This window comes from Meriones unguiculatus, chromosome 17 (assembly GCF_030254825.1).
Source record: "Meriones unguiculatus strain TT.TT164.6M chromosome 17, Bangor_MerUng_6.1, whole genome shotgun sequence".
Taxonomy (NCBI): Eukaryota; Metazoa; Chordata; class Mammalia; order Rodentia; family Muridae; genus Meriones; species Meriones unguiculatus.
Genome location: NC_083364.1, coordinates 98,019,265 through 98,033,558, shown reverse-complemented (window position 1 = coordinate 98,033,558; position 14,294 = coordinate 98,019,265). Strand labels below are relative to the sequence as shown.

Genomic DNA, 14,294 nt, shown 5'->3' with positions numbered 1-14,294 from the left:
TTGGAAGCTTAAAACAGATTTATTCTCTCGCAGTTCTAGAGACCAGAAGTTCAAAGTCAAGACACCAGCTGACACACGCTCCCCTGAGGGCTCTAGGTAAGAGTACATCCATGGCCAGCCCCAGCTCTGCTGACCCCAGGCTACCCTGGGCTTCCAGCCCCACCGCTCTGGCTCTGCTTCCATTCTCGCAGCTCCCTCCCCCACGTCTCTGTGCCACTCATGTTCCTCTGCCTGGCTGTTATAGAGACACATGTCACTGGATTTAAAGCCCATATTAAATCCAAATGATCATTTCTCAGGTCACCTAACTCCATCCCATCTGCAAGGGCTGCTTTTCTGGGGAAGCCACACTCAGAGTCCCAGACATGGGGCACTGGTAATCAGCTCCCCCGTTCTTGCGATAGACCTCCACCCCTAAACTCCCGGCTGGTGGAGAAACTTGCTTGTGAACTCCAATGGAATCACAGCCACAGTCCTCCATAGTGGACACAAGGCAGCCTGGTCCAGATCTACACAGGGCATGTTTGGAATGTGCTCCCGACCCCCAGGATGTACTGTTGCCTAAACAAATGGGGTGGGGCGGAGACCAGTGTGTCAGTGTCCAGTACTTCTGCCCTGAACACCTCTCTTCCTAGAGCAGCCATCTTGGTGGTGACCTTAATACATGTAGACAACTGGGGAACATATTTCTAAACAGATTTCCAGACAGTCCCCTCTCCCGACCGGTATTTAAACTAGAGTGTGGGCTTAGATTTCAGCGGACCGAAAGTGCTGATGATAAGCACAGCTCAGCACTGGCCACCTTGGCGCTTCCTTTCCCATAAGCATATGCATTATTAAGCATGTTCATTTGATGCATTCACACAGCTGAAAGAGATGCTCTGAGCACTGGTGAGAAAACACACTCCACCTTATATTTAAAAGGAGGAGGAGAAGAAGAACGAAGAAGAAGAACGAAGCAGAAGCAGAAGCAGAAGAAGCAGAAGCAGAAGAAGAAGAAGAAGAAGAAGAAGAAGAAGAAGAAGAAGAAGAAGAAGAAGAAGAAGAAGCAGAAGCAGAAGCAGAGGAAGAGGAAGAAGAAGAAAGCCAGTGACAGCAATAATTAACTGTATAAAACTTTGCCTGTTAACTCTGGTTCCTTAAGAGATATTAGGTGTTCAGAGCTGCTTCTCAGAACTGCAAGGAGACCTAGCTGTGGAGATCTTTCTAGTTTCTTGTGAAAGATCTACGCTTCTAGCCAAGTCTTTTTTTAAGCCACTTAACCTTTTAGGTATCCACTCAAAAGTGAGCACTCTGATGCTCAGGGCAGAAATCTTGGGCACCATGTTTTTAAAATGTTTATCTACATATTCACTGTGTGTGCCTAAGTGTGTGTGCCTGTTGAATTTCATAAGCCAAACTCAGAGAGCTTGAACAAGGCATTTGGGTGACCTACACCCCATGGTTCGTAATGAAACCATGTATTTCCTCATCAGCGTCACCAGTGCCCAACAGGGCGAAGACAGCCTGAGAAAGCCAGTGAGGGGAAGCAGGTGAATCCTCACACAGCCAAGACCAAGAGTCATGGCAGTGTGACACACAAGGAAATCACATGGCAAATTCCCAAAGAATAGGATCATCCTTTCTCATATTCCAGGAAAATCAAGAAATTGGTATCATTTTGAAAAGAGGAAATGGTCCTTGGGGTTGCTTTTTCGGTATTTGCTTTGGTTTTCCTTCTTTCCAGAAGCCTTATGCCATGGACTATGCTACTTAACATCCCAGGACTGTTCGGTGGAGAAAGCAGAGAACTTTCTGGGGTGTTGAGTTTACCCCTGCTGGTCTGGTTGGAGACCTTGAACTTACAGGGAAATAAGGAGCCCCAGAAGTATTTTGAAACAAAATAAGCAGGAGTTTTCAGCCATTTTAGTCAGAAGTGGGGAGGGCTAAGTTGAGCCCTCTCCCAGTCCCTCCAGATTCAACATGTCTGAAGTTCATCCTCTATCTTTCCATCAACACAAAATTTCATAATCAGCATTTGCTTGATTTTATTAACATAACAAAATACCAAAGGCAGGTTAATTTTATGAAGCAAATAAGTTGTTTTAACTCAGTGTTGGAGGCCTAACCTACAAAGAGCATAATTCTGCCTCAGGTGCAGCCCATGACAGACGGTGGCAATGTGACAGGAAGGTCACCTCTTAGAACAGGAAGCCAGTTGGTGGCTGAGAGCCCATGTATCTTCCAAGGTCCGGCCCCAAGTCTGTGAGGTTCTCTACGAGACCACACCTCTTAAACACTGCACACCACAAAGAGCTCCAAGCCTCCAACATGTGAACACATTTAGGTCATAGGACAGCCCACCCTATCATCTGAGCATAACACCTGGAGGAAGTCACACGACTCTCCCTCCCTTTCTCATTGCCGCCTCACATCTGAGGATACTTCACAGGGCGCCTTTCATATCTCAGTTTCACTCTTCCCACAGCTGCCCACACCCCAAGATCTCTTATCTGCTCGTTCTCCTCCATTCTCTCATCAGGAGAGCTGCATGCCACCATCACACTCCGGCTGAGATGCCCACTTGGTGTGTGTCAAGAGAGTGTTCCTAAGGCCTCAGACAGGAAGGAATGCCACCCTGCGGCCATCTCAGCCTGCTGCACAAACAAACATCCCTTGTCTATGCGGGTCTTGAAGTGAGAAAAACAAGACGCAAAGATGGGCTACAGAGTGATAAGTGTGTCTTTCTGGCTAGCAGAGACTGAATGCAGACCCCGGCTCAAGCTGCAGAGCGTGGCCATCTTGAGAGGCTCACCACAGCACGCTAACACTGCTGGGGTGGTGGGACGGAATAGTGACTCTAGCAGCATCATAGAGATGGGGACAGGTCAAAAGATCCTGTTATGAAATAGAGTACCCAGGAGAGAAAGGTGTCAAACAGAAAGACAGGTTTTAATGTCTGGAAGAATGCTGACAGTGTTAAGCAATGTCGGGCACACTCGGCCATGGGGTATTTAGGGTTTGCGTGGGCATGCAGAATGTCCTACCTGGGTTTGCAGGCTGCGGCATTTCACATTCAGGGTGGGTGTGTGTACAAACGCCTCTGATGTTTGTGTCTGGGACTCAGGCTGAAGACTACCGAGTGGAAAGGACAACTATTGGTAAACAGATAGCACAAGCAACTGGACCTCCCAAGTGAGGCTGAGGACAGCTCTGTATTGTGAGGTGGGGACAGTGCAATAGAGGAGACTGAGGAGTGGTGGGCAGAGGCGCATAGGCAGCGGGGAGACCAGAGCCATGGCAACCAGAGGCTGGGGAACCCTCCAGGATGGGCCTTGGGTACTTGAAAGCTGCAGATGTCATGTCAAACAGTTCAGAGTTAGAAAGAGATGGAACACAGAAGGATTTGCTGGGAGATTGGCATGGGGAATTGAAAGAGAAGAATGGGGAAGGCAGAGACCATGAAGTGATGAGACCTAGAAGAGAAGGTAGGGAGAAGCATAGATGTCAGTGCTTTCTTAGTAGGCAGTAGCCAGGTAGCAGGGCAGCATGGAGAAGGGGTGACTGGGAAGAACAGGTCACCAGGGTGGCCTGGCCTGGCCTGTTCCAATAGGAGGAGTCCCGAGGAAGTGCAGCCTCCACGCTCCAGTGCTACAGCCTGCATCAGGTCCCTCCTTTCCCTAAAACCAGTACTCCCTAAGGAGTGAGGAAGGGGTGTTGCCATGGCAACATGGAGGCCAAAGGAAGTAGAGCCACACTGTGGTCCAAGCTGCTCTGAACTTCACCACTGCATGGCCAAGACAGAGGAGGTGAAAGTGATGGTCAGGAGAGACCTTGGTGAAGGCTGTGGGCCACCCTGTTTTCACCTCAGTCTATCATGAACCGTCCAAGGTCACATGGCTCCATAGATCATCAAGAGTAGAGGGAGCTGTTCCTTTCTTTCCCTCCTTGGCTCTGTCCTCTAGCCCCTGGCACCTCCCACTTGTAACTGCATGTGGGGTTTGGTCTCACAGGCGGTATCTGGCAGACCCGCTGCCTCTGCTGGACACTGATCTTCTGGTTGGGTGTCCAGACCTCGTTAGCTCTGTGCCTCAGGCTCTCACACTGCAGAGCTACAGTTAGTGTTCTGTAAAAAAGAACCATTCCGCTTGTGATGACCATTCTGCTTGCCTCTCTGGAGTGCACTCTAATGGGGTGTCTTAGGAAATGTCCCCAGAACAGTGGGGACTCTTTCTCTAGAGAAGAGTTCCCTGTGGGCTCCCAAGGTACTCTGCCCAGCTAAGCAGATGAAGAAAGTGTCTAACTGTGTGTGTTTGTCTCCAGGCGACCTCATACACCTGCCTCCATACCTTCGAATGGACTTCCTGTTAAACCGGGGTGCACCGGGCACCAGCAGGGACCTGAGTTTAGGACAAGCGTGCTTGGAACCCCAGAAAAGTCGGACCCTGAAGCGCCCCACAGTCCTTGAGCCCACCCCTATGGAGGCCTCCTCCTCTGCCTCTTCCACAAGAGAAGGACAGCAGTCGTGGCAACAGGGGGCTGTGGCCACCTTACCTCAGCGAGAGGGTGCGGAGCTGGGACAGGCAGCTAAAATGAGCAGTTCCCAAGAGTCACTGCTGGACTCCCGAGGTCATTTGAAAGGAAACAATCCCTACGCGAAGTCCTACACTCTGGTATAACACGCGGCGCAGAGGACAGTGGCTGTAAATACAGTTTAAACGAGCCAATCAAAGCTACCTTTTTTTTACGGAATTCCAATATTTATAATTAAAGAAAATTGCCAAAATATATTAAAAAAAAAAAAAAGAAAGAAAATACTGAAACCACAGACAGTGCAAAGACTGCTCTGCTTTTCTCCGTCTGAGTGTGGGCTCCATCTGCCTGGGCATCTGATTTTTGGGGAAAGAAGTCCAGTTTTATGATTTTCACAGGCTATAGCATTTTTACTGATTTTCTACAAAGTGCATGGGGACTCACTAAACCTTCTGAACAGAAGACGTTCTAGCACACAAGAGTCAAGATAGAGGAAATGGGGAGACTAGCCCATCTGTGAGCTGAAGGGGCGTCACGGAGGGCAGGGGCCGCTTCGCTCACCTTGGCACACCTTTCGTTCCCACTAGGAACCAGGCCTCGGTTTGATTTTCTGCTGTTACTTAGGATGAGTGCTGTCGGTGAGGGGGTGGGGGGAACCCATTCCGCTTTCCTTTGTTTGTTTTTTAATTTGAGGCACTCTTTGCATTTTGTCTAATCGAAATAAAAGAAACAAGGTGGTCTGTCTTTATTTGCATGTCTACTGAGACCTCCTACCCTTGCTCAGGCCTCCTTCCTGCTCACACCAGTGTTTGTGAACAAAATGACTGGACCCAGTGCCCAATGTAGGAGAAAGATGCTAAGTTCTGAACAGCTCGGGTGTCGCTGGGCAGAGACAAGACACGACATCAACTCTGCGGATGGAAACCAAACCAAAGGCAGCCTGGTCTCCACCCAGAATTCTAAGCCTCTCACAGGACTTGGGTCCTTGTCCACTTCAGGACCTGCTCTCTAACTCATTAAGGTCAGCAGACCATTTCCAAATCCAGCGCACTGCTCTTTGTCAATAAAGTTTTATTGGAAGAAGTGCAAAGACCCTATGCTCCATTTGCATAATCCATGCTTGCTTTTGTACTTTGACGTCAGGTTGAGCAACAGGATGGCACACAAAGGCCAGAGTATTCTCTGGATCTTCACAAGAGAGTCTTTCGCACCCCTGAAGCTCTTGTAGCCCTGACATAATGATGTGTCCCACCTTCCCTGCCTTGTCTCCACTGTGACTGACAGCGAGGCCATCTTCAGATGTGTTGCCTTCAGTTCTCCTTGGCACCCAGAGAAAAAGCAACCCATATACCAGGGTGTTCCTCCAAATTCTAAGTTTCTATTTTCCTTTCTCTCTCTAAATGCTTTGTCATGGGGCTCACTCAGAGAGAGAGGCTCCTCACAAACAGGAGGTGCCATACCCACATCCCTTGGCTTTTCCACAGTGTGCCTTAGGAAGAACTTGGCATCCTCTGAGGCAGCAAAATCCTGTTCTAGATGCCTCCCCTCACAGGGAAGACAACACTGGCCTATTACTTTAGAGTCTGGGCATTGACTGGAAAATTGACGCAAGGTCCATAGCGCTTCACTTCCTCCTAACCCCCATAGGCACTTCTTCAGACTTTGTGCACATGCCCTCCTGGAGTCCACCAGCAAGAACTGGTGTAGCAATTACTATCTGGAACTTGATCACAACTCTCAACTTCCCCTTCCTCCATTCCTCCCTCCTTTTTCATCCTCCCCTATTTCCATCTATCTTCTAGGCAGAGGTTATGCCTCCTAAGCTTCAGACACACAGAGCACAGGCAGAGCAGGTGGAAGACCCCGTCACTGCCACGTGACAGCTCTGACTTTAGGGGCTACGTGAATGTCAGGTGTGTGCTGCTTGCCATGGTTTCAGAGCACAATTTATTCTTGACATCCTCACGGATGCAGAAGAATCAAGATGCTACTTTCTAGAGAAAGAAAGTAAGACCCTAGCGTTGATCGGTCTAAAAGCTGTAGAATTCCCACACTTGGAAGTTTATTCTTTTAAGTTTTTTTTTTCCTCCCAAGATGTACAAAAATAAAAGATTCGACATGTCTGCCTCTACAATGGATTGCTTGCAAGATTCCTGCCTTGAAAACGCTCATTAAAATGAATTCCACATGCAAGCATTGTATCAATCCCCCCCCCTGCCTCAAATAGGGGCCTGATACTACTGTCTACAAAGGGGTGTCGAGCTGTGAATTAAAAGACCGTTATGACAGCAACAGCAGTGAGTGTCCTCTGTACTCTCCTGTCTCTGTGTCTCTGGTTTACTTGGGGGAAGCACTGGATGACCTGTGTCCCCACACGGTCTATGGGAACTTAGCTGGAGTTCTGTACTGGAAAGTTTTATTTTGATTTTCTAACAAATATGACCCAGGGGCTACTCCAGCTCTCAGGCCCATACAATCCTCTCTTCGAATGATCAGCTCTGAGCAATTCTTTAGTCTCTGCCTAACGGCTGTTGGATAAATGAAAAATAGTTGTTGATTCAATGAACTGGGTTTCCTTTCATCCATCGAAATGTCTGAAATGTAGCCCCTCCATAAAGTAAGGAAGCAGGGGATTGTGAACCACATGGTGCTCTCTACTTCTGTGAACGCCATACCCTGAGGCTTCTGTTTGGTTCACGTGTCTACCTGATGATTTTTACACCCACACCCACAGGCTAAAGGATATAAAATAAAGGATATAGAATACTGGATATAAAATCTGAACAGTAAAATAGCATGAAGCTGGTCATGAGCTAGGCCAGTACATTCTGAGGCCATCCTGTTGGTACCCCTGTACTATCCCAAGACACAAGAAACAACACCATAGCACAGATGGATCTTAAAATAAGCAATTTCTCAATTACGCTCTTTCTGATCTGGTCATGATATGAATGACCTCATTCCTTTTTAAAACAACAAGGTCATTCAGAGAACGATACTCAGCATCCTGGGGTTGGAAAGCCAGGGACTAGTTTGTCATAGTCCAGCTTTAGGCCTAGAAAGGTCTGAAGGAACTGAACAGTGGGTCCATGTTGGAAAGTCTCAGTTTACCTTTCTAAAGAATACAACCCTTGCACAACCTCGGCTCTTAGATAAACACACTAACACTCGGGGCTCTAGAGGCTCAGAGCTTCTCTTCTTGATTATTGGTCCAAAATGACCACCAAAGCACAGGTGAAATGCAACATTTAGGAAGGGCTTAATCCAAGAAGGAATACAAAAGTCTGCTTTTGTCCAAGTGAGATGCCCACACCCTTGCAAGACAGGACCACTTCAGGAAGACGGTAGCTACAGACAGGACCTTGTGACTGAGGTGAAGGTCTCAGCTAAGAGCAATCAGCAGAGTCATCAAGGGAGATCGAGGAGGTGTGTGCTGGGAGGTAAGCCTCAGGGCTCTGCCCAGCAGGTGCCCTGCAGTCAGGAATATCTTCCCAGGAGGGGCTTTGGGTAAAACATTTTGTTCAAGGATGTTTGAATAGAAAATGACTTGAAAGACAGAGTCAGTGTGTCCCTGATGAATGAAGGTGGGTTTTCTTGAAAATAATGAAAACAACTTCTCCTTCTGAGACAAAGTCCTGGCAGGGTAGCCATATGCCCCATTCAGACTTGGAACTGCTTAGACAATAGACGAGAAAGTGTGAGTTCACGCTCTCACCAGTCCCTGAGATCCAGAAGGGCAGGGAGCATGCCTTACCTTCCAAATTCAGTCCCATCTCAGCTTCTCCATAAGACCCCCACCAGTCCCCACATCACACACAGTAACCCAGTGTCCCCAACAACCCTGGCTCTTTATCATCGTCCGACTCACTGTGTAATGTACCCCCATACTATTATCAGTTCTAAGAATGCCCACTCCATCAGGAGAGAAGTTGTCTTGCTGGCATGTGTCCTGCATTTCCAGAACACAGCACAGTAGGCACCTAAGTTCAGAGATTCTCAGCTATGACATGAGCTCTGCACACAAACCATCCCACAGAATTCTTGGCATTCAAACTGGCAGTGGGCAGCTGCCCCTCCCTTCCTGCAGTCTGTAGAAGCAAGCTGCAGCTCAGATCCGCAGAGTGCTGGTCAGTTTTTACTGTTGCTCTTGCCGTTCCCTTTCTCTTCTCAACCTCTCATTTTCTTTCAGACAAAGCAAATTGTAAAACTTGGGGAAAGTGACTTTGAGCACCTGGCAGGGTGCTTGCTCTGTCTCCCCTAAACAAGCCTGGGAGCCTTTGTGCCCAGGAGACCTCAAACAAACTGTAAGAAGAAAGATGTGTTTATCAGGCCCAGCTCTGTCTTCCCAGAGAGGACAGAATTCTATCTCAAGGAGACAGCCCTTTCATGAAGGAAACGATGCATCGGGGCATACAATTATGTGTGTACCTGTGGCTGGGATGTGCTTAGGAGGGTCACTGTGCACAGCAGGGCCTGGCTCTGTCTGGCACCACAGCATCAAGACAAGCAGAGTCTGTGAGCACAGTATGTGAAGAGACAGGGTTGTCCTTCCAGAGCTGCTTTATGCTGAGGGTCCCTGCTTCTGGGCTCTGGAGAGGGACTCATTCCTAAGTACAAAATTAAACCTGGCCTCTGCAGCTCCACTTCTCAGGTGGGAAAATGGCTGTACATTATCCATGAGTCAGTGCTAGGCAAATGGAAGCCAGGACCTTGTGCTGAGAAGGCAAAGTTCATATAGCCTCCAACAAACTCAACCCAGCATGCCTTCCACCATCCTCCAGGGTGGGCTGTCATTGTGCCCAGAGCCAGCACTGTGGCCATTCTGACTGGTCATGTGATGGGACAGCATCCCTTTCTTTCTGGACCTAACTTTCCTAGTTGGTTCTCTGTGAGGCTTGTCCATGCATCTTGGATTAAAGAATGGCTGATGCCCAACATCAAGGTTCCACTGTCCCCAGTGAGCAGAGCTGTGCCTTGAATTGAGAATTGCAACAGTGCTTCTACAGGGGCTTCTCAGAGTACAGGAGGAGGGGCTTCCCAAGTTACATTATCAACGGTCCATCCTCATCAAAGACCTTTGTTTTATCTGCTTGCCACGGGCTCACCCTTATACTGGGTGTACTTCTGTATACCCAGGTTCAACACCAGCACCAACCCCTCCATAACTCACTGTGGGATCTCAAGTGACGTCAACTGCTGGGGGCATCTGTGCACAGCTGGCTGGACCAGATCTTCAAACCCTTCTGACTCCCCAGGGAAAGGGATCTTCTCAGTATCTATCTTCCAGAGCAAATGTGTGAAAGTCATCATGGGACCAAGGCCATGTCTCACTTGTTTTGTTGTTGTTTGCTTTTGTTTTTGTTTTTGTTTTGTACTCTGAGCACTTCACAAGCAGCAGCACAAGCAATACAAAGCTTCCAGGGTTCATTGTAAAGTGAGCTTAGGGGAGAAGGAGAATTATGGGGTATAAAACAGTAGTCTGTTTCCATGAACCTGGTGTAGAAAGCAGATTTTAATCTTTTTAATAAACTTGTAAACTCATCTTATGGTGTGTTTGCTTATTTGTTTGTTGGAGACAACGCAGACCAGGCTATCCTCGAACTTGCAGCAATCCTCCTGCCTCAGCCTCTGGAATACTCAAATAATGGATTTGAGCCACCAAACCCAACTTTTCTGTTTGCTCTTTATTGGGGAGGAGACGGGAAGAAGGGGAAACAACAGCTTGGTTGCTTGCAAGTTAAAGGCTGATGCTGACAAGATCAATCTTCTCAAACAAAAGCTGCTCTCTAGGCAGAGCTCTGCTCAAACTTCACCCTTAGCGGTTCTTGCTGGGTCATGAATATGCTCATCAGTAGAAGTGATTTAATTTGCATTGGTGAAAAGGCGCATGGTCTGTCCAGAATGTGAGGCCCCAGTCGCTCCCTCGTCTACTGCCCCTGTCAAGGGAACCTCCCTTCTCTCCGTTGGGAATGCCAACTGGAGGATCAGAGCTGAGCCAGCTCCTATGAGACCAGCATGGCTGAAGCCAAACTGGTTCTAACAGACAAGGTTCTTTCAAAACAATTCTAGACAATCCAAGATTCTCATTCCATCTCCTTTCTGCCCCTGTCTCCTTGCTGAACAGTGGGAAGAAGAGGGCAGTGTCTTCTTGGCGTCGGCAGCTAATCTCTGCCAGAGTCTGGAGAGCAACAGCTTTCAAATCCCCGGATCCTTACAGCATCCCAACACTCTCACTCTGCTACATAAAGATGTTCAGGACCCTAGGGAAGAGGCTGAAACTTCATTCAGAAAGGCAAACAGGATAGACATGAGAAGTAGGAGAAGACAGGGAACAGGAGCCTTCCACAGGGGGCCTTTGAAAGACTATCCTGTAGGATATCAAAGCAGATACTGAGACTCATAGCCAAACTTTGGGCAGATTGCCAGAATCCTTATGGAAGAAGAGGGAACTAGAAGAACCTGGAGGGAACAAGAGCTCCACAAGGAGAACAATAGGACTAAAATACCTGGGATCAGGGGGACCTGCAGAGACAAATACTCCAACCAAGGACCATGCATGGAGAGGACCTAGACCCCCTGCTCAGATGAAGCTCATAGGCTGTTCAGGTTTCAGGTGGGTTTACTAGTAAGGGGTACAGGAGCTGTTTCTGATGTGAACTCAGTGGCTGGCTCTTTGATCACCTCCTCTTGGGGAGTGCAGCCTTCCTTGCCAGGCCACAGAGAAAAATTATATAGCCAGTCCTGAAGAGACCTGATAGGATAGGGTCAGATAGAAGGGGAGGAGGTCCCCTATAAGTGAAGTAGGAAAGGGGCATAGAGGGAGAAGAAGAAAGAGTGCAACTGGAAGGAAATGTGGGGGAGCCATACCTAGGATACAATGTGAATAAATTGTAAATAATCAGTCAATAAATAAATTCCTTTTTATAAGTAAGTAAAAAAAAAAAAAAAAAAAAAAGAAAGTGTGTCCCTTCACCTTGCAGACATTGCCCTCGACTCCCTCTGTGGCCAGGTTGTGGTGCCCTTTACAGCTCTCATGGTTCACCTCCTGTGGCAGTCAAGATCTGCTCTTCCTTCCAAGTTTTAGTTCTTCCTAGTTTTATTGTCAGGTCTTCATTCTCCAAAGATCTTAAAAACGTGTGTTCTCAGAGTCTGTTCCCCAATCCAGATCCCTCTCCATGGACAATTCCAGTATGGTCCTGTCAAGCATAGCTTTTATTGCCATCTGTGTCCCTTCATTTATGTTCTGTCATTGTAAATGCACACTACTGGCCTGAGCTTCTCCCCTGAGATCTCAACCCGAACCCACACCCTTGGGGTGTTTCTGCTTGGCCAGAGCCACACCTTTATCTGTGCAGAGAGGCCCACCTGCTGCTTCTCCCTCCCCTCCCCACATTCCAGCGGAGGTTTCACTAGAACCTGCCTTGCTACCACCTTCTCTCCCCACATCAGTGTTCTATCTGACTTCTCATCTGCTTCCTGAGACTCCCAGAACTGCTGTGTCTCATGTCTTCCCTCACACAGATCCTGCCAGAACTTCCTGTTAGGTCAAGGCAATCTCAGGGCAGCAACTTCTCTTTAATCGCAAGACTAGACTGAATGGTGGAGTCTGTGAAGACTGTTGGGGTACTACTAAACATTTTTCATTGATTTTTTTCTCTAGTCTTTAGTCTATTGAAACCTCTGACACCCACTCATACTCAGTATGTTCCAGTGGCCAACCCTACTGTTGGCTTCCTTATTCTCAATACTTTGAATATTATAGGGTATACATATATATATATATATATATATATATATATATATATATATATATATATATATGAAGTGTTAGAGTCTTACAGGATGTGGCCTGGGTAGTCCAACAATGCTGTCTCTTGGCAGAAAGGCCACAGATCGGCATTTGTTCTAGTTGCTCAGGTCATGAGGCTAAATGCCTAGGAGGTTCCAGTCTGGGGCTAGAGGATTCCTAGAGAGATGTCGGTGGTATTCAGTCTATGCTGGAATCCAAGGAAGGAACACCTCAGCAACAGGACAGATGAACCTGCTGACAAGGATGAGGACAAACAGGCAAAAAGCTTCCTCTTCCATGTCCTTTTCATGCAGGTGCCACCAGAAGGTGTGACTGCCCACACCCTCTACTTCGAGGTGGATCTTCCTGCCTCCAATGAGCCAATCCAGACAATCCCTTAGGTTTTAGTTGATTCCACATGTAGTCAAGCTGGCAACCACAATTAGATCACTGTCCCTCCTGTTTCACTCCCCAGATCCTCAAGCTCCCTCTCACTATTCCCAGCTTCTCTGTAAGAACACAGGACAATGCTGGGCACCTACAGCTTCCTCCGGGAGATGCCATGTCCTTAACACACATTCCCAAAATGTCCAGGAGCTGGCATATCCCTGGAAAAGTCATAGCCAATGACTGACAGGTGCAGAAACATAGAAGCCCTTCCCTCTTGCCTCAAGATGAAACAAAACCCAGGATCCCTTTAGCAGCCCCTAAAGTCACATATTTGTCAGATATGTTGTCTTTACTGGGAGACTTTCCAAGCAGCCTCGCCCTCCAGCTTTCTAGGTCCTCCTGGTAGCTCTTTGGTAATGCGCATTTCAAGTTGTAGATCTGAACAATTCTATATAAAGCAAATTCTTCATAATGTTCTACCCTTGGAATCAGCCTAGAATGTATCAGATGCCCAATAAATACTGACAAGAAGTAAGTAAGTAGTGGAATGAATGACTAAGAAAGAGAATATAGCTTTGCAAAGGTCAGTATCTCATTTCTTCTTCACAGGTTTGATTTATTCATAAAGATGCTTGTCTGAGCTTCTCAATGCATGATGCAAATAAATCTTTGCCAAGTATAAAGAAGGGATAGGGTCATTTCTTCTTGAAAAGGAAATCTCAATTGTGTTTTAAAAAGGGCTTGAAAGTCTGCTCCAGAGCCGCCCACAATGCCAGGGGAAACACTGGAGAGGTCCCCTGACTCTATGACCCAACAGTCAGGCAGCACTGTCCTGGGTTCAGATTGCCCTCATACAGAATGAGAACTGCTCTGTGCTGTCAACGCAGGTGCTGAGCCAAGAGTCTTTCATCTATGTGGAGGGGTTGAGGGAAAGTGAGACAGCAACAGCTTTGAAACCAAGAAAGGCAATCATTTGATTCTCCAGCAGGGCTGGAATCAGCCAGGAAGTATCTGTTTTTAGCACTGTCTTTGATGACAAAAAGCCACTCAGGGCTTACAACCTAATGAGGGTTCACACTTGGACTCACAGAAAAGGCTTTGGGAAGATCGAAGTATTTATAGGCTGGCACACCTGCGGAACCTTTAGCACATTTCCAGAGACTGAAGTTTCAGTTGCTTTTCAGCCTCTTTTAAGCTGTTTGTCTTTGTTACCGGCCTGTGCTCCCAGCTCCCTGCTAAGCTGAGTCCAGCACTCCTAACACCTGTGGCAAGAGATCGTCGCTGATAGCTGAGTGGCTGAGCACAGCATTCCCAAAAGCAGGGAGATGGGTGGGCATCTCATACAAGGCAAATGTGAGCTAGTTTTTGTCTCAAAATAATAAGAACATGGGCTTCTGGAGGGGTCAAGGACACCCACCACAAGATGACTACAGAGTCAGCTAACCTGGGCCCACGGGGGCTCACAGGGACAGAACCACCAACCAAATAGCATGCATGGACTAGACCTAGGCCCCTACACATGTGTAGCAGATGAGCAGCTTGGTCATCATGTGGGTCTCCTAACAATGCGAGGAGGGGCTGTCTCTGACTCTGCTGCCTGCCT

At 47.7% G+C, this 14,294-nt stretch overlaps 1 protein-coding gene across 2 annotated transcripts in view; it reads left to right on the top strand.

Annotated features, from left to right (window-relative positions):
- The window catches only part of Dscam (DS cell adhesion molecule), a 547,677-nt gene extending 541,467 nt beyond the window's left edge, over positions 1–6,210 (top strand). Inside the window, exons 33-34 of one of the 2 annotated variants that reach the window (XM_060370835.1) lie at positions 34–96; positions 4,303–6,210. In XM_060370835.1, coding sequence (XP_060226818.1) covers positions 34–96; positions 4,303–4,658 — 419 coding nt within the window. In that variant the 3' untranslated portion in view covers positions 4,659–6,210. The remainder of the gene's footprint in view (positions 1–33; positions 97–4,302) is intronic. The other variant, XM_060370834.1, reaches the window with a different exon arrangement.
- Positions 6,211–14,294: the final 8,084 nt, after the last annotated feature.